The sequence below is a fragment of the Anomalospiza imberbis genome, chromosome 1, assembly GCF_031753505.1.
Source record: "Anomalospiza imberbis isolate Cuckoo-Finch-1a 21T00152 chromosome 1, ASM3175350v1, whole genome shotgun sequence".
Classification (NCBI taxonomy): domain Eukaryota; kingdom Metazoa; phylum Chordata; class Aves; order Passeriformes; family Viduidae; genus Anomalospiza; species Anomalospiza imberbis.
This window is the reverse complement of record NC_089681.1, coordinates 134,178,973-134,199,210: the sequence shown is the minus strand read 5'-3', so window position 1 is coordinate 134,199,210 and position 20,238 is coordinate 134,178,973. Positions and strand designations below refer to the sequence as shown.

General features: G+C 36.8%; 1 protein-coding gene across 3 annotated transcripts in view; it reads left to right on the top strand.

Annotated features, from left to right (window-relative positions):
• Window positions 1–19,749, top strand: part of PIP4K2A (phosphatidylinositol-5-phosphate 4-kinase type 2 alpha) — a 108,050-nt gene extending 88,301 nt beyond the window's left edge. The window contains exons 6-10 of one of the 3 annotated variants that reach the window (XM_068212783.1): window positions 1,025–1,063; window positions 10,603–10,716; window positions 14,159–14,402; window positions 15,539–15,642; window positions 17,433–19,749. In XM_068212783.1, coding sequence (XP_068068884.1) covers window positions 1,025–1,063; window positions 10,603–10,716; window positions 14,159–14,402; window positions 15,539–15,642; window positions 17,433–17,513 — 582 coding nt within the window. In that variant the 3' untranslated portion in view covers window positions 17,514–19,749. The remainder of the gene's footprint in view (window positions 1–1,024; window positions 1,064–10,602; window positions 10,717–14,158; window positions 14,403–15,538; window positions 15,643–17,432) is intronic. The other 2 variants (XM_068212790.1, XM_068212799.1) reach the window with 2 other exon arrangements.
• The last annotated feature ends 489 nt before the right edge of the window (window positions 19,750–20,238 follow it).

Here is a 20,238-nt window from a genome sequence, read left to right as displayed (position 1 = left end):
ATGAAATGTTAGGCTTTTACCAGGCTTTATTATCAGTTAAGAATAATTCTATGAAATCCCTGCTTCTTGGCCATGCATAATAACTGACAGATACTGTCCCATATATCTTTTCTCTCCCATCACTTCTAAGTTTCTTTCTATAAACAGAATAAAACATGCTATAAAAGGGTGTGGTTGGGGATCCTCACATTCTTTAAACTAGTAGGACTCCACTCCAGCACTTCTTTACACAATGCACACCCTTTAACAAACAGCAGAGCTAATTTGCCCATTTTCAATGTCCAGTTACCATATTTGTAGTTACTATTTCTTGCTGTGCTGTTACAAGATGAACACATGCTGGGTATTTAAAGGTGTGGTCCTGCTCCAAGAAATGTTTAAGGAAATTTATAGAGTCTTTTTTTTTTTGTCAGCTCCAGGTTATTCAGAAAGCACCATATTGCTCACTGTTTTTAATCTCAAAAATAAATTTAAAAAGAAAATCCAAAATGTCTTTGGCAAGCACTGTAAGTCCTGTGAATCCACAGTTGGTCTCTTCTCTTCCTTTTGCCCCATGTTGCTGTGAGATGCATTGTTCTTGTTTGTACTTCATGATCTTTTAAATACTTTTTGTGTTTATATTGTGTGGCATCCTCTTCAAATGTGTGTTACAAACGTCCAGACAGTTATACAGAATAGGCTGTTCCATATCCATGCAGCTAAATTGGCACAGAAAAACTAAACTTCCAGCAATGATACACGCAAAATGAGGATGAGAGATGAGGAAAAGCTCCAGGAATTAGGAGGACAATAGAAGTAGAGCATTTGAGGATTTAATCCATCTTTCTTCTCTCATGACGCATCTTCTTCACATGATAGCAGCAGTTCAGCAGTCCTAGTCATTCTACCTACTGTATCACCTTTCTTTAAAACATTTCTCAAGTTCAAAAGGATACAGTTCATCCACTTTTTGACCTGTTATCATAACATTTTCAAATTAGCTTCTGACATATGCACATTTTTAGATCCATTTTTTCTGTTTCAGGGCTCTACTGTGGCTCGAGAAGCCAGTGACAAAGAAAAGGTATGGTGCATTTCTGTTTCTTTTTCAATTAATTAACCTTCTAGCTAAACTCAGAACAAACATAACTAGTACTGTTCTGACCCTTTCCTCTTTTTTCTGCCATATTCTTCCCTCTTGAGTTCTGCCTTATCCCTCCTTTATCTGTCCTCTATTTCCTGCAGACCTTTGAATATTGGTTTGCAAAGGTGTTGTAATTTCAGAGGTAAGTGAGCCAATCCTCTACCTCCTCCTTTCCTTTCCATTTCTCTTAGTTTCTTCAGGGCCTGCCCTGTGCTAGGAAAACATCATAACTTTGTTCCCTTCTCTCCTGCATCATCTTCTTTCTCTTCCTATTTAATACTGAGATTTATGAATATTCCATGTCAGTTAATGGAATTATATGATGGGACACCACTTCTAAACTCAATGCAAGGATGAACCGAACCTTAAATTATGAGAACCCCTGGGTATGTAAAGTTCATACAAATGAGCAAGTGACTGACAGACTTAGATGTACACATAGCTGTAATGAGACACAGTTTCCCTCAAATTTGGTCTAAAGATAAATAGATTGCTTTATTTTTCTTCACCTCCAACTTCAGTTCTTTTGGAAAATTTAATGTTCTCCGTTTTTCTTTGTGGTTTTAGCAAAATAGCCAGATGGCATTTTAGGAGACGTTTCTCTGGAGATTCTACAGATAATTGAAAGTGTAAGATAGTCTCCATCATCTCAGACTTCTTAGATCTCAAATTTGGACAAGGTCTAACAACCCATGGCCCTTGTTTTCTTAATTTGTCCAAGCACATTCCTCCTGAATTAGCATGAAATCATCCAGGAGTTCGCTTAAGAGACTTCATTTTCTGTTGTTCCCAAATTCCATTCAGATCATTTGTTTTTCTCCTAAGTGGCAGTTGTACCATACCTGCCTCTCTGAGTCTTCTACAGATCACACAACTGCACTAAAGGAGTAAGGGACATGCAGTAGCTGTCAGTTCTCACTGCATGAAAAACTCTGTGCCAGGTTTTTCCACCTTTCCTAAGGCATGATGGAACACTTAAAATTCTTCTTAGCATTAGGCAATCCCACAGCCCCACCTGCAAGCTGCAGTTGCCATCATTGCCAGCAATAGCTCTCTTCTGCTGTACCAGGCCCTCAAGATCATGTCTTGAGTGGTCTCCTTTCTTTCTTTTATCATCTGTTTTTGTTCTTGTTTAGTGGCAACTGTACTGTACTGTTTTTAATGTGCAGGGAGTAACCCTTCAGTGTCTTACAAACAATACCTAATGTCACTGAAAACCTCTGCTATACTATTAAAATAATCTGGTACAAATGATGAGGACAAATTACTTGGATGGGACTGCTTCAGGTTGCAACATTAATGCTTGGACTAGTAACAAAAATTTTAGAATGTTATGTACAGTGAGCTATACAGCAACTGATATTATACAGATGTTTAGCAAAGTAGTTTTGAGCAATTTCTGGAATATGCCTCGTAATAATAAATATAATAATAATAGTACATGTATATTGTAGTTAATACATAGTGTGAGAACCTTAAAGAAACAGTGCCTTAATTTTGCTCCTGTGTAAGTTCATGGCAGAATTACTATTGAACTTGCTTATAGATAAATTGAAACAAATCTGTGTATTTTTATATAACTGCATAGAACAATTATTCTGTAAATTTAATGTGAAATCATAACTTCCATCAGGCAGATAACAAAAATACTTATCACCTTCACATCTAGAACCTTCCCTTTGATTTTGAGTTCTTCTCTGAAAATAAATGCATAAAAGCCTCATCCCCCTAATTCTTACTCTGCTATTTTAATGGTTTGATTTCTTGGGGATGGAACTGTACAAAGGCTATTGATGTTGTAAGCAGACAGTCTGAAGCTTTCGAAACAGCTTTCTGTCACTTGTCATTTCCCTCAAACCCCGGTGCAATGCAGCAGGGAAGTGACAAGCTTGCATTCAGAAAAAAGAAAGTAAATTTTTGGGTAGGTTTCTACATTCTTAGGGGAAACAAACTTTTACAATTTGAGACTCTTTGGGATTTAAACAAGGGAAACTTAGTCTTTTGTTTATTGCATGGGTTTTAAGTTTTGGAGTCTGTTGCTTGATTTGAAAGGGCCAGAATACATTTTGCCTGCGGATTGCAGATGTTCATAGGATTTGTCATCATTATGATCTGAATCTCCTGCAGTAGGCATGACAACAGATTTACTCACTTAGACTACTCAAATCTAACACACAGCTTCTAGGTTTAGATTAAAAGTGTGTTGTATATTTATATGAAGAGTCAAGGAAAGTTTGGTTCTGAAACTCTGAGCAGTGCTACAAAGCTGCTGTCATGAGAGGTATCTCCGCACACGTGCCACTGATTTCAGGACCTGAGGACTCTGTTGACCTGATCCATTAAGTAAATGATTCATTATTCCTGAATGGCAAGTGGAGCCCTGTAGCATGGTTTTTTACTTGCATTTTCTCTTAAGTAGATGTCAGTGTTTCAAACTTTTTGTTGTCATCTGTGAGAATCTCAAATCCATCTTAAGATTTGAAAACAACTGGAAAGATTTTACTTGAAAGGCGAGGGGGAGGCATTTTAGCAAATTCTCTAAAGAGATTTTTTGGCATCTCCTATTACAGAAGAAACTGCCCTGAAGAATTAAATGAAACCAGACAATCTGAAAACCTGAGCTGGTGTAGTAAATTATTGTCTACTTTTTAGCCAGATGCAAGCTAAAGAATCAATTTATTAATATTATCTTGAAATGGCATTAATATTCATAAATTTCAATTAGCGGCAGTTTAATTACTTATTATAACTATTTGGCTATTCACATGTGAGAGTAATATAGGAAGCTTTGGTACTAAAATGTATGGCTAAATTGTCTGTCAATGACTAGTTTTTAAGTGGGCTTTTAAGTAATTCATATTGAGTTTCAAATGACAACATTCAAGTAATCAATTGGTTTTCAGAATATCAAGCATAATATCTTTACTTCTCTTAAAGCTGCAGAAGTCAGAAAACAGAAGAGCAAATCTTTCAGTCACATTCTAATGCAGACTGTAAATTTTAGATAAATTACTTTGTAAAGGCAAATTTGATGAAATTTATATTCTTGAATCTTCTTCCTGTCAAACTAAACGTTATTTACTCAGTTAATAAAGAAGAAACAAATATGCAAAAAGATTTAATGGATAAGAAATCTGAGAAAATAGTATAATTCTACTTTAGCTTGGTAGTTTAAAAGGTGTATTACTATTCAAACATTTTTTAAAATCAGTTTTTAGGGTGAAAAGTTGCCTGATTGAGAGTGGTACTTTTCCATCCTGTTTGCTGTTTACCTCCTGTTTGACTGTCTTCAGCTGTTTAATATCCTAACATGGATGAGCAGTTCCAAAACTGTCATTTCAATATTTTGTGATAATCAGTGCAGAAACAAGCGCCAATCCCTTATATTTCACCTTAATACACAATGCTTTTCATTTGTGTTACAAATGATACTTTTAATAATAAAGACTTCACTTTCTTGGCAACATGTATCATAACATACACTTACAGATGCCTTGGATTTTAAAAGAACACAATGTTTCAACAGTTGTCAAATACTGACAGCTGCTCCTTTTTACGTTTTGGGCTTTACTACTCTTTTTAAAATTTTTATTATTTTAATAGTGGGCATTTTCTTTTCATTCTTGGGACAATTTTGCCCTCTCAAGTGAAATGAGGATAATGCAGAACTCCCCTGGTGGTCTAGCTGCTCACAATTATGCCATACTTGCAGTACAACATCAAATTAGCAGTAACAGCTGAGTCTACTTGTACTGATAAAAGAATCTAAGCTCTTGTTTCTGAGTGAGCAGTGCAGAAAGAAATGTGAAGAAGAAAAATAAATCCTAACTGAACTGGTGCCCACCACATTTCATCTTTCTCAAGCAATTTCAGAGATTACCATATGTTTTTAAATCAATTTAAACTGCTTGCATTGCCACCTCTATAGTATGTGTTGTTTCATGAATCACCATTCATAAGTGCAGTAAAATTATAGTCAATACAATTGAATAAAGGATTTTCTATTCAAGTTTCTTTTGAGAAAAAGATTGCCACAGCTGACAGCTATGTTACATCTTCATTAAATTGTATGCAAAATACATAGCTATGATAATTAGATTGGAAGTTGTCACTAGGCGTTAGCTTTGTGTTTAACTTTATATATTACAACATTTAGTAATTAACTGATTTCTGAGAGGAAAGTATAACCTAAGGAAGAAGGGCTTTAGTAGAGGAGCATAGGAACAAGATCACTCAGTCTTGACTCCAGGTTGTTTTTTTTTTTTTCTTTTGGTGTCACTATGTAAAACATTATTCAAGGTAGATCATTCCAAAATCTGAGCTATTTTTTTCTGCTGTTTTAGAATTACTAATTCCAGAACATTTTTGTACTTATCTCGTATTAGTGATTTCAGTCCACTTCATGTGCTGATCTTGTGAAGTGTCTGAGATTTATCTGTGAAATAAATTTAAACATTGCAACGTACAGAGATTATAGCTTTCAAAACATCATATTCCAAAGATAGGGAGAGACATTCAGGGTTTTGATTTCAGCATTTAGCCTTCTCATGACACAAACCTCACTACAGTTTTTCAAAACAAATCACTAGTTTGCCATTGTTTGTTTTTGAGGGGTTGGGGGTGTTTTGTTTCGTTTTTCTTTAGAAGTCTGCTTTCCATATGTTAAAATAATTTTAAAAATAACAGGGGAATTTTGTGTTACATTTCATATGTTGCATGTTCATTTTGCAGCAGGAAGACATTAATGCTAGGGATAATTCTGGATGCATTTCCTTGAGCATTGAAAAGACAGTTTCTATTTTGGTACATGCTTGAGTGCTTAACCCTTCTACAGCATCCTGCACAATTCTTTTTTTTCCTACTGGCTAAAATCATTCCAGTGTTTCCCTTCAAACACTATTTTGGGGTTACAGCTCTATTTCCATTGCCTTTTACAGTCCTGTGATGTCAAGTGGAGCTCAGACCCTTTGTCTAGGAACCCCTGTCTAGGGCAAGACAATTTGTACAACAGAAGTTTGGACCCAGCTCACAGAACTATTGGAGGCATTAAACTATATAATTCTAAAGGAAGTTATTCTTCCCTCTTGTAGATCTAGTGACTCCAGAGTTTTGATTCAATTCAAAATCACCTGTTCCAAATTATTGCAAACTATATTTAGTATTATAGCCTTTTTTTTTTCCCTAAATGCTGCCTTCCATATATGCTGGTCAGCCCAGTACTTAAAAAAATTAAGGTGTATGTGGGCCATTTGCTGTTAAAAAAGTCCAGGGTGTGGACCTTAAATCTTGGCAGATGTTTTACATAATTTTCAAAAGTTATAAGTTGCAAGCCAAATTTTTCCATTATTAGCTGTGTTAATAATGTGACTTGTAGCTAGTTCCAGAGAAAAAACAAGGCTGCTATGCAATATTTCTCCTAAAACCTAATCCTTGTCTTTGTTAGATAATTAGAAATAGCTGCCAAGTCATGAGGACAATTAGTCTTTTTTCCTTTTTCAGTCCCTTATTTGGAAACTTACCTGACCTACAGCTATTTTAGCAAGCTGCTTCCAAAATGCCAGCATTAATGTTAGCTATGACCATTATTTTTGATGTCATGATGCATACAAAATTCCTTTGAGGGTAACAAAATTACTAATATTCATTTCAACTCATTAGGATAGGATGCTGAATTGAGATGTCCTAAGAAGTACACAAAAGCTGTTACCATGTTCATCTACAAAAAAAACTTTGCCTGGTTCTTACATTCCAAGTTTTTCTTTAACTCAAAACAGTATCAGCTCTTACACTACACTTTTATTTTGAATGAGGCTTTACACATTCTGTCATCTTAGTTACTAAGAAATCTTTATTGATTTTTCAGCCTTTCAAAGGCAGTGAAATCTTCCTGCCATTAAAATTTTCTGTGACCCTGGCAAACTTCGGAATGCAAACCTGAAGTGTGCTGATAACGTGCTTTTTTAATAAATAGGTGGTTTATATTTGTAAAATCTGTTGTGCCTTTCTTGCATATTTAAGTAGGAGATTAAAAACAGTGGAGGTGGTTCAGAAAGAAAATCTATTATTAATTTAGTGGAAGTAGTTAGATGCTCATCTCCTGTGCAGCTCTTAAAATATTTAGTTCTTTAATGACAGTAATATGTTCATTATAATGAATTACCTTCTAGGAGAATCATTTTCCAACATGATTTTGCTTCATTGGAAATATTTGAGACATCATAAAAAATTACCCATATCAATTATTTCATTAAAGCAAAGCCTCGATTTTTTTCATTCAGATAATGTTCTAAACTGCCACAATGTGATTCTATTTCTGTTTATTTCAGCATATAAGAAATTAACATAGTGGGATTTTTCAACATGAATGAATGTGTTATTAGTTTGGCATAACTATAAGAGCCCCTCCTAGTTGAACATTTCATAGGTTTTGATTCTTAGAGTCACAAATCAATTTTAAGACAAATTTCAGTTAAAGTACCACTAGAATCACTTCCACCAGTGGCTGTCATTAGTAATATGTGGGACTGTAACAGTATCCTAGGACTATTCAGCTTCAAATAAATAGGGAGAATAATATTGCCTAGTACACCAAAAAAAAAAAAAAAAAGGCTTTGTCTAGTAACACCTAGAAAGAGGGAAGACAATAGGCTGGGAGTCATCATGCAAATAATGTAGTGAGGACAACCACTGGCACAGAGCTTTTTAGCTTCAGTAGCTTAGGTGGGACCCACTGCTTCTACTTTGTTCTTTTTCTTCACTTGCTTCTGAGCTGGCTTTTAACTCACATGGTTCTACACTTGCCAAGTCTTTACAACTATGGGTACTGGGGTGAATAAAAATTACGTCAGATAAATATTGTCAGAGGGATGATGGTGGACTGGGGGAACCTGCATACAAGGCAGTGAAGAGTGGCTTTTTGGGAGTGCTGACTCGATGCCCAGAATGTCCTTGGGAGTGCCCCTTGGGTCTTGTGATGACAGGCAAGAACTGCAGCAGTGTCAGCTTTGCTAGCTCACTTCTATTAAAAACAGGTTAGGGACAAGATTAAAGTGAAGTATGGCACTTGCACAACTGGCTTACCAGTGCTAGCATCTTCCAAAGAAGACACTGCTTGTAATTTTAGTTTATTTTTACCACCATAAGACTATCCTCAGTGGCGAGGCAGTTTCCTCTCACAGCCCTGCCGGTGTCACTGGGGGGGCTGTGCTCTGCGGGAAGCCTGCGGCAGAGCCTAGAGGCAAACAAGCATCTCAGCATCTTAACCACAAGCACATCCTCCCTCTGTGCTCACCCTCCAGCTTTAAACAGCACTAGTAGGGGGGGGGTTCTGTGATAATGGGTTTGTTTCACTTTAACCTCTGCTTAATTTAATCAATAACTTGGATATACTAGGTGGAAAAATAATTGGGGATTTTTAAAAGTGATTTTGGGCTAAAAATGAAGGAAGTTTGGTTTTCTGCATTCTTTTCATTATTGCTTCATCTTAAATTATTTCATCCAAATCTCCTCTCCATTCTTAAGCATCCCACGCACTGGATTCCATCCTCCAGTGTTGACAACATCCCTGGATCCACAGTCCCGCCTCTGAGGAATTAGCCCTGTCCATGGGACACTCTGCTCAATTGAGTATGGTAATCTCTACAGCTGTTAGCCTGGAAAGCTTATCTGATGTTACCCCTGCTCGTTTTTTTCCTAAACCTCTTACTGAATAGGCCAGAAAGAAAATCAATGCATACTGTGCAGTCATATTGTAGTAAACAATTCATTGTGAGCTTCAGAAAGTGTCCAGCATTGTTTTTGAGTAAAGCAGGAGAGGACTGCTGAACAACTCCTCCTTGGAAGTGGAGTCTGGGACAAATGAATGCTTATAGCGCCATCTCAGCTCCTTGGGTGTTTGTTTTTTTTTTTTTTTTTTTGTTTTTTTTTTTTTTTTTTTTAAATATAAATAGAGGATTGCTATTGGAGGGTATTTTAATGTATCAGAATGTTCTAGATGCTAGACAATAACAATTCAGAGCAGCCAGACTATGACCTTTTTTTTTTTTCAAACTTCATAGGTATCAGGATGCCATGGATTTAGTAATTGATTTTTAACTGTTACAATGTAACTGTTACAATTTCTCAAGTGCTTTTGCGCAGTTATTGGAAGAAAAGGTTCACTTTTCTAAGCAAAAGTAGCATAGTGGGATCTCAGCAATTCTCAAATTCCAGGTCCAAAAAATTAATTTGGACAGTTGGGGAACTGAGTATTTTGGCCACCTCAGTGTACACAGCCCAACAAAAGAAAAAGAACTTTTGCCCATTGTGAAGATCTATGAGGGCCTTTGGGAGTCTGCTGTGGTGCTCACATTTTAATGCTGTGCTTTCCAAGATATACGTATTGGAGGAGAGGAAAGAAGCTCTCAGGTTCTTTTCCTTGCTGTGTCATAGAAAGAAAATAAACTTTATGAAAAATACCATCTCCATCAAGATTATAAGCAATGTCTGACTAGTTAAACTTACAAAGAACATTCCTGTAGGTTGATGTTAGCTGCCTTTTATTCCTAGCAGAAGGACTTTCAGATAAAGGGGATATTATTTTATTCAGGCTACTCACTAGTTCTTGGCCATTGACAGTTCATAGGAATTTCAGCTCTGGTTGTTCTGTAACATTTTCTTTGTAAAGGAAACTTGTTCTTCCATACTATTGGTTAAAGGTGGGGCAGGGAGAAAGGCTGTTCATTGCTCTTAATGGGCCAATTTTTTTAAAGCTCTGATTGCAGGAGTTAGTATTACTTCTAGCTTGCTTGACCAAATGTCCTGAAGGAACTGCTCTTTTGTTTGTCAGTTTGCTGGGGCTTTTTGAGTAAACTTCTAGTCACTGCCCATTGAAAACAGAGCCCATTTGAGGTGTTGCAAATCATTTCATGAGGCAGTTGAAGATGAAGGTAATCAAGTTGTTCCAACATCAAGAATATTAATTGAATTACATATTGAAGAGGCAGTGGTCTTCTCTGGCATTTGCTACTTTTAAGCAGAATTTCATAATTCAATAATAATTCAATATTCATTTGATGCTTTCTAATGATTAGGCACTTGCAAATATTCACAGTAGTTGTGCAAAATGCAATCCTAACTTCCTCTGTAAGACCTGATGCAAGCCCTTTGTTATGAGGGATAGATTGTTTTAACTTCACTTACTGCCAGTCACTTTGACAAATGACATCTTGGAAGAAGCTCGATGTAAATCAGTGTTCCATGCAAATCTGGTATTGAGTGGAGATTTTGTCCTGGCTGCATTTGCTGTCCAGTTAGCACATACCTTCTGGGCTGTTTCCAGGAGGGGTAAGATGAGCAAAGAGCTCTATGGGTGCAGTTATGGAAAGCTGTGTGCCATGGAGGAGAGGCAGCTCAGTGGTGCCTTTTCAGGCACAGGGTCAGCAGCTTCACCAGACTCCTCTTTACAGTCTTGCTCTTACAGGAATTTTGGTTTGTTTTAGGCCAAAGAGCTGCCGACGTTCAAAGACAATGATTTTATTAATGATGGCCAAAAGATTCATATTGATGAGAATAGCAAAAAGATGTTCCTTGAGAAACTCAAGAAGGATGTTGAGGTAAGAATGTGCCTGTTCAGTTACATGTGTTAAAATGTGTGGCAAATTATGGATATCCCAGGAAATCATACCTGTAATTAATAAATAAAAGCTCTTGTTTATAAAACTGTAAACACTGACTGTTTTAAATGAAACACAATTTAAACTTTCAGGAGTTGATCACTGCTTTGCTGATGGCTTGCTGCCATAGCTGGTTGCCATACATTGTTCCTGCCTTGATGATGTGATGTTAAAATGATGGTACTGCTTAGTACTTAAATGCTTTACAAGCCTAGTGCTTCCAAATGCCCCCGAGAGAGAGGTGAGTATTGTAGTTGTATTTTACAGGTGGAGGTCCACCAGAGCTAAGGCCAAATACGAACTGTAGTCCATAACAGAGATAGGGCATCTCCCCTGCTCACAGCTGTGCATGCCCTTTTTGTTTCATATTAGTAATCCAGTTTTAAATCATTCTTAGTATCACAACAGTAGAGTACTTCTGTAATCTAAATACAGCAATTGGATTCTCATTATCTTAATGTAGTCTTTCATATGAATTTCTATTTTACTTGGCTGAATATAGTAAATACTTGAAAGAAAAGTGTTAATGTATGAATTCAATGAAATATTTTTACTGATTTTGTTCATATAATAAACATCAGACTAACTTGTTCACACAATTTGCCTTTAGTTTGCATAATTTAAGATATCTTTCCTAAACACAGTATTTTTCAGCTTTATACTCAAAAACTAAAATCTGTTTTCAAGTAAAAAGGCAGATTTGGAAGAGACTTGGTATTAAAATGTGTCTGTGACTTAGTAAGACTTTCAGCTATTTATATCAAAAGAGCTCTGTGAATGAACTTTCCAAATTCTTCAGATTTTATCTCATTAGTTGTACAAAACAAAATACTGTTACTTTAGAATTTACCCAATAATTTCCTTCTGAGGAAATATAATTTCCCATCATAGTAACAATGGGAAATTTATGGTGGTGAGGACGATGAAAACATAAATACTTTGTGAAATATCAATGTGTGTTTATTTTATACTTAAAATATTGTGCTCTACTGATGTTACAGCTCTAGAGATAAGTTTATTTGGGTTTAAATTTTGTGCTCTTTTAACATGTACTGCTGTTGCTGACTACTGCTTTTACAGCAAGTAGGTTGCAGATAATATCTTGAGTGTGTGGAAGGAATGTGGAAGATCCTTTCTTACCCCGAAAAGTAGATTGTGTATGATCTATATCATTTACCAGACTGGGAATATAATGGCAGATTCCAGATTGTGACTTGAGAGGTTGGTTTTATGGGTTTGAAGTTGATACTGAGAAATGTTTAATATCCATGTAAACCACTAGTGTGAAGTGATCTGGCTCCCGATTTTGACAATAGCAAGCTATTCTTAACTTTGTTTTTCTTTTGTTGGCTCTTTTTGCCCTTATTAGATAACTGATAGACACACTTTGTAACCAGTGTGTAAAAGCTCACATTTGACTACAGTGAAAAGAAATGCACAACACTTAGTATATTATTATCTTATCAGACAGTATTTATAGCTAAACATATCATGGAGTACTGTTCTGAGCTATATAGCTTTATATCTGTTCTTGTTTTTTGTTAAGCTTTGTTTCTATATTTCTCTCCTAATCAAGTCCTATGTCCCCTTCCTGTGTTCAAACACGAGTTATTCCTGCTCTTTTGATGTCCCCTTGTCTATTTTCCCATCTCCTTATTCCATTGTGGGTATCCTGAGAAAAACTACATCTTTTTTTCCATTTAAAATCAGATTTTTTTTTCCTTGTGCTGATCTCCCTAAGTCTTCTTGTTGTTACCAGCAGCACACTTTTTTCCAAGAGCCATTCTCTTCTAATTTGTAGCTCACTGTTTTTTTCCCAAGGGTCCATTCTTTTTCATGCTGTTCTGTATTATTATTGGTAGATTTTTTTCCCCCTGTATTTACCAAGTCGTGAGTAATATGCCTGGAGTTCTTCCACCCCATCGCCTTTGGCCAGTCTCATTTGTTTGTCCTGTATATTGTTGTGCAGCATCTCTTCAAACTTAAATCCCTTCCAGTCTTGTGAGAGTCTATTGTTTTATTATATTGAAATAAATTATACTGAAATTATTAAAAAACAGTTTCTTCTTCTTAAAATATCCTCTCAATCTCACAATATTTCTTCTTGCACTTGAATTTACAGTTATCTCCAGCTGGTCTCTTTTCTCAGAATCAGATTTTGACAAACTGGAGTTTCTCATTACCTAGTATTTCATCTTTTTTCATCACCATAACTCTCCCTGTGCCAAAGTCTTGCTCAAATGCCTTCTTCCCTGCTCTGCTCTAACTTCCTTTTTATAAACACTTAACGTTTCTAAAAACTGAAGCAATTTTTATTTTCAGCCACTTTCTCTGCATACCACAAGCATGGGCTTCACAAGTTTGAAATCACAGTACTGCTTTTAATCTGCAGCACAGCTCTGTCCTGCCTATCCTTGACCCCCTTGAGCTGTTTATCCCATTTTCCTGCTTTTATACCTTCCTTATTTCCATTCTCCTCTTTCTGCCTAATCCTGTTCTCCTCAACTAAAATAACTCTTTGTACATGAGTGTATTCATCTTCCAATTTCCTAAAATCTCCCATCCTTATGCTGTATTCAAAACCACCCTTTCATTCACATACATGTTCTGCTTTCGTGATGTAAATCATGAGCCCTGTCACTGTGAAGAGAATACAACGTCATTTCATGTCTTCAGGGTGTAAAACTTCACAGCTTTCCACTGCAAGAATATTTGAACATTTTTTCATGATTCTTTAATAATACTTAAAAGGGATTCAGAGGGTGGGTTCAGCACCAGATCATAGCATGCTCTACACCTGATAGCACAGAGGCTGCTCTGGTCACTGAGCAGTGACAGAGCAGTTCCCACCTCAAGTGCTGTGTGTGGTCTTGGGCACCACAGCATAAGGAGGCTGTCCAAAGGAGGGCACAGAGGATGGTGCCACAGCACCAAGCCTCACAGAGTTCAAGAAGCATTTGGTCAATATTGTCAGGCACATGGTGTGACTCTTGGGAGTGTTTCTGTACAGAAGGACCAAGAGTTGCACTTGGTGATCCTTGGGGGTCACTTCCAACCCAGACTATTCTATGAATCTAATTTAACTGAAACACGAGCCAGGAGTAACAATTGTTGGCTTGCAAGCACACTGCTCATCACTACTCACAGATTTTTTTCCCAGAGGCTTTTGATAGAGTGGGTTACAGAATATGTTTCAAGTAATTTGTGTGCTGCTAATACATTTTAGTAAAATCAGGTATCTGTTTGCCTGCTTTATCACTTAATCTTACCTTTTGCTCTCTCAGAAGTGCCTTAGAAATTTTTCTCAACTGGTGACACCTTTTTGTAAGTGGAACTTATGTTTTTCAGCAATATTGACAGACTGCTTATTATCACTTTGTAGTTCCTTGCTCAGTTAAAACTCATGGACTACAGCTTGCTGGTTGGAATTCATGATGTTGAAAGAGCTGAACAAGAAGAAATAGAGTGTGAAGAGAATGATGGAGAAGAGGAAGGTGAAAGTGATGGGACCCACCCCATTGGAACCCCTCCAGACAGTCCAGGAAATACACTGAACAGCTCACTGCCTTTGGCTCCAGGGGAATTTGATCCAGCTATTGATGTTTATGGAATAAAGTCCCATGAAAGTAAGCAGTAAAAAATGTTTTTATATTAAAGTGGTTTGAATCTTGCATCAGAATTCTGAAGTCCTCACAACCATGTAAAGGTAAATGTAAACTGAAAAAGAAGTTTACTCTGTGGAAAAGGAAATTTGCTCTTTGATGGCAGCAGAAAGGAGAAGATTTCTATAATGTTTTGCTGTTCTGATTCACCAGTTCTTCAGCAGTTAATTCATGGGTTTTTCATCCCTTTCAGGAAGTCTAGTATCTATAATTGGTCTTTTCAGGCTGATAACACTGTTAAACACAGTGAAAAAAAGAATAAGAAAAGCAGCATCCCAAGTTATATTTTGTTTTTTTGGTTGCTTTATGAAAATTTGTGCATTCATACCCAATTTCTGTGTTGCGGCTAAGGAAGTCATCATAAGGAGCGTGTAAGAAGCCTGAAACTGAGTTTAAAGTTAGGGCATAAAATTAAGTGTAACTGGGTACCTTTGTCTATTCAATACAGGAAAGTTACCTTTTCTTTTTGTTTTTAAGTATTGACATGGATAAATGCATGGGTTTGTTCATAAAGAAAATATGATCTGAAGCTGCACCAAAGGAACTTTAGGTTAGATGTCAGGAAAAAATTCTTCACTGAAAGCGTGATTGGACACTGGAATCGTCTGCCCAGGGACATGGTGCAGTCAGCATCCCTGGACATGTTTTAAAAAAAGACTGGATGTGGCACTCAGTGCCATGTTTCAGTTGGTGAGGATGTGTTAGGTCATAGGTTGGACTTGATGATCTCAAAGGTCTTTTCCAGCCTAGTTCATTCTGTAATTCTCTTTGTTGACTCAGAAGCATTACCTTTCATATAAAAATTCATAGTTTTTCCACGGAGATGAAATCCACATTACCTTAACTGAGCAATTATTCCTATTTCTATATGCTTGTTTTTTATTTTATAGTCATTTAGAGGATTTTGCATTATATATGAGTGCAGTTAAACTCTGAATTAAGGACAGCTTGAGCTTGTGGTTTTTACACATCTTGATTATGACTGACATTGAGCTGTCTTAGCTGCTGATTGAGTCGTACCAAGTCTCCTTTGTTAGAAGGAGAATTTGTTGTTAGGATGTTTCAGAAGTCCTTCTTACTGCCCTGTTTGCTGTTGGCAGATGCTCCCAGGAAGGAGGTGTACTTCATGGCCATTATTGACATTCTTACTCATTATGATGCAAAAAAGAAAGCTGCCCATGCTGCAAAGACAGTAAAGCATGGGGTAAGTATCTGGGTTGGTTTCGTACTCTTACTCCATTTATATTCATGCATTTTTGTTTAGTGCCCTGGTACTGGACAGTTCAGTAAAGCTAGAGAAAGGGGAAATAAATCAGAACTTTTTTCAAAATTTTTCAAGTTTAATGTGCAGTAAAAATGTACAGAGTAACTGCTACACATTGCATACTGAGAGTGGAACTCCTTTTTCAGCTGTGTGCACAGCTTTCTCACCCACAAAGAACTCTAGTGAGATGCTTTTTAAGACTTTGTCCTAAATTTGTGAGATGCACCTTATTCTTGCAAACAAAGCTGTTCACCACTCTATGAAAGCTGTCATGAATCCAATTTCAGATGCAGGGCCCTAATGATGGTTTCATTGTTTGGTACATCCTGCTGAAAGGTAGTTCTTCAGCATATAACATGGCTCTCACCCTAGAAGACTTCAGAAAAAAAAGTACAATTTACAAAATTAGGCATAAAAATAGCATTTACATATTAAATACTCAGAGACTGTTCAGTGAAGGCTTCTGCTTGATTGCCATTATTTAAGTTTGACTGAAATTGCTGCTTAGCAGCAGACACCAAAGAACCATGGTGAAATACCCCAGTCTTCCTGATTTATGATTTATGATTTATGTCTACTATTATCACTCCTGTGGTGATTTAACATTCAAATTTCAGAAACTTCTTAAAAAGAGCATATTCATTCATGAGGCTTAAATCCCTCCTGTCTCTTAAGTATCTAAAGGGTCAGGACATTGTGAGAAATTTTTGGGCAAAGGGCTCTGGGCTTTTTAGTTACAGTAGAGAATGATGTGACCTGCACAGGCCTGTAGGAGGTATTTTTTTGTCTCTCTAAAGCAATGCTCTCATTACTCTCTGCTTTCTGGGCAGCTGAAAGTTGATGCAGACCATATGCAGCCATTATCTGGCAATTATTAATGAACTTTGAAAGTAGCAGACTTTAAAACTCACACTTCTGGCTTAAATAACAGATAGAAATACGTTGTGAGTAACAGCTATGATTATTGAAGCTGATTGTGATTAGAACTTATTACAGAACATTACTTTCATACATTCATTTTGTTTATTTCTCTGTCTCCATCCTGAGCCACATGACACTGAAGTTCACTCATTAATCGCATGCATACAACTTTCCTCTTTTCTAAAACAGGAAAAATAGAAATAAAAATGTGGGTAAGGCTCTGAAAAACTCAAGTAAAAATATGAATGAAATCATGACCTCATTGAAATAACAATTGTATGGCTTATTCAGTGAGTCCAGATTTAAATGCATAAATGTTGAAAAAGTGTTACTCTTGCCATGTATTTCAAACCAGGCTATGTAGCATTCAGGTAATAATACATGTTACACAACTGTTGACATGCCAGATGTAAGTGTGGCAATTCAGTCTTCTCTGTATGAAGGCAGTGCTGCTCTAGAGACCAGAATCTGCTGGTGAATCAGTAGGTAGCATGGCTAATGTGCTGTAAAAATTCATATAGAAGACTGAAGTACAATGAAAGTAAAGAGAAGCATGGAGAGTAAAAAGAAAACTTTTCAGAAATGGAAGATAGCTGTCACAGGGGTGAGTACTGATTATCAGTGTTCTCCTGTGAAGCCTAAAAAGGCACCAGCAAGATTCTGCTTGAGGGCCACAATTTACAGTTTGTGTTTCTAGTCTCTGGTTCTGAAAACTGCACATGAAATTTATTAACATCCTCAATGCCAAAAGCATCGAATAAAACACTGGTTCTTCCTTCTTTCTTCTCTCATCCCAATTCTCTGTATAGGCTGGTGCAGAAATTTCAACTGTTAATCCAGAACAGTATTCAAAGCGCTTCTTGGACTTTATTGCCAACATCTTGACGTAACCTATCATGTTACATAGGACAGACACAAGACCTGGGGACAGCAGCAGTGGCTACAAGTGTAGGGAAAAAAAGGAACTCAGAGAAGCACTCATCTTACAGAAAGCAACCCCTTTGTTTACATCTGCTGGCAAAGATGACTGAAGTGGGGTGGAGTACTCGCTTTAACAGCTGCCTGATATTCCCAGCATAGTTCTAGCTATTTCTGACTCTTTTGTGTGTGCAAAAAAAAAAAAAATTAAAATAATTTAAATAAATAGAACAGCTTACTCAGAGTGCACTGTGACAGTTATACTCTGATGCTACCAGCTGAAATGGAATAAATGAGCAAAGAGGTGTGGGGTGGGGGTGGGGAAGAGTAAATGCATGTTAAATCTACAATATTGATATCAAATTGTAAACTGTGGATCAGTTTATATTTTGAAAAAAAGATACATGACAGTATTCTTCATGATGATGATGATGATAATAATGAAGACCTTACTGCGAATGTTACACTTACACCCTGCACACTGGCACTCCTTAAAAACACAGCTGCAACAGCCCTTGGTGCCGGAGGCTTTTCCCATTTGGTTCCTAGCAGTTGGGTTTTTCCTTTTCTTTCCTCCCTCTCCCGTTTTTTGTCTTCTTTTTCAGCACATTGTATCAGGAAGTTTAGCCTCTCAGGCATCTGAGAGCTGGCATCTCTTACCTTACAAAGAGCTAACATAATTCACGCTATGTGTACATTTTTGCTATAGTGGACTTACGTTAAGGGAAGACTTTGCTTATTTCTCTTTGTTACCTGAAGTTTTCATTTGTTTTATATTCTTGCAATATAGGAACTAATAATGTTACAAGTGTAAAAGTAGCTTATCTGAAGAAGCGCATAATTTTGGGCAATAGTAGCTCCATCTTCTACCCATCCTGAAAGATGTGCACACTGATAGAAATTCCATTCCCTTGTAATTTACTGGGAATTTGAAGTTTAAATTGCTTATGTTGTACTGTTGAAATAGCAGTATTTTATTATAGATTATCCCTTGAAAAATGAACCCTGAATTTTACTGTTTACATTATTAGGAAAGCAGGGATATTTCTGAATTTCAGAGCCGTGTACAATATAAGACTTTTGAGTTTACATGTAAAGTTATTTTGCAGTACAAATGAAGTAATGTTTGTCATCTTCCAAGAGGTAATATGCAGTAGTGTACTAAAGTGAATGTCTCGCTCACCTCCATGTGGACTCTTTTACAATAAAATGCGAAAGGATATTTTGGAGGGATTTTTTCCCAAGGTTGTCTTTCCGCATCAAAATGACCTGTCCTACCATTTATTCAATTTTGATTGTTATAGTACATTGCCTGAAACTGTGCTGATCATGTTTAACTTGTTTAAAATTTTTAAACAACATTGTATTCCTTCTCCTCTTGTATTTTTCCCTGAAAGACTCCATGCTTGAAAGAGACAAATTTACATATGCTTAAAAGTTTATCTACTTATACACTGTGCTAAAGCTGTGCCTTTAAAATTTCTTTATTGAAATTGTTAGATTTTGTAGGCAACATAAGTGAAGTCAAACCTCCCTCTCATCGTTTCTAACTGGGATCAGGAGTGCCAGCATGCCTTCTCCATAACCAATGTCAGTGCTGCTCAGCCTGCAACTGTGCATAACCTGTGTTGTGGTTCACTTCAGAGGAGCCCCTACAGCAGCAGCCCCTTAAATACACTTTCAGCAGCCAAAGGCAATACTGTCCCTGTTGCTGTGTACTAATTTTTCGTCCTTTCCCCGACCTTTCCCACAGGGTTTTGTGTTACGTTTGACTTAGTGATGTCTGCAGCACTGTAATGTATGTGTATACTTTTGTATTGTATGTATTTAAATAAGTTGGTACTGTGGCTTGATTTTTTTTTTTGGTCCTCTCCCTAAACACCCTGTTTGTCTATGTTCTCACCCAAGTTTCGTTTTCTGAAGCTTCTGAAGGTTTGAGGCCACAGGGAGACCCTGGAGTAAAAATAAGGTACTCAGAGTACGTATTTAATTGCGGCTAACGTGTGTACATTTTTAGACCATTTTAGATATTTGCAGCAAAGCATTCTTTTTGTCTGTGTAGCATTTTTGTCACTCACTCTTGTTCATAAACTGTTTATTTGGACAGGGCAAGGAAGACTCATTATTGTGTATGTTAGTGCTTAGATTACACTCCAAACATGAGCAAGGCTTTATAAAATAAAGCACTTTGATGACTCACTAGGTAAATCCTTTGTTCTTGTCTTTCACCTGTGGTTTTGATTGCTTACAGATGAATTTTGGATGTTAAATGCCTGTATCACAAAGGAAAAAAAGCAAGACAAAATTTAAACTTGAGGTTTTTCACTAGATTTTAACATGCTTCTTCCATGCTTACTTTAAGGGACTTGAATCATTTAGTCTCTGGGGTTTTGGGCTGAGACTGGCTCTGAGAGCAAACACTGAGGTTTGTGGTTGGCAAATCTGTGGACTAAATCCTAGAATTAGTAACAAAACAGCAAGATCATCCACAATAGTTAATTGATAGAAGGATTGGCAGAACTTTGCTGGCTGTGATCTTATGCTAAACCAATTATTTAAAAATACTTGGGAATAACTCCAGACTTTCATGGGAAGGAGGGAGGGATTTCTGTTCTAGAATTTCAAGACTTTGATTGTCAGGGCTTTCAGTGCATGATACAGCCTGTGCTACACGTTGTGGGCAAATGGCAGAAAAGT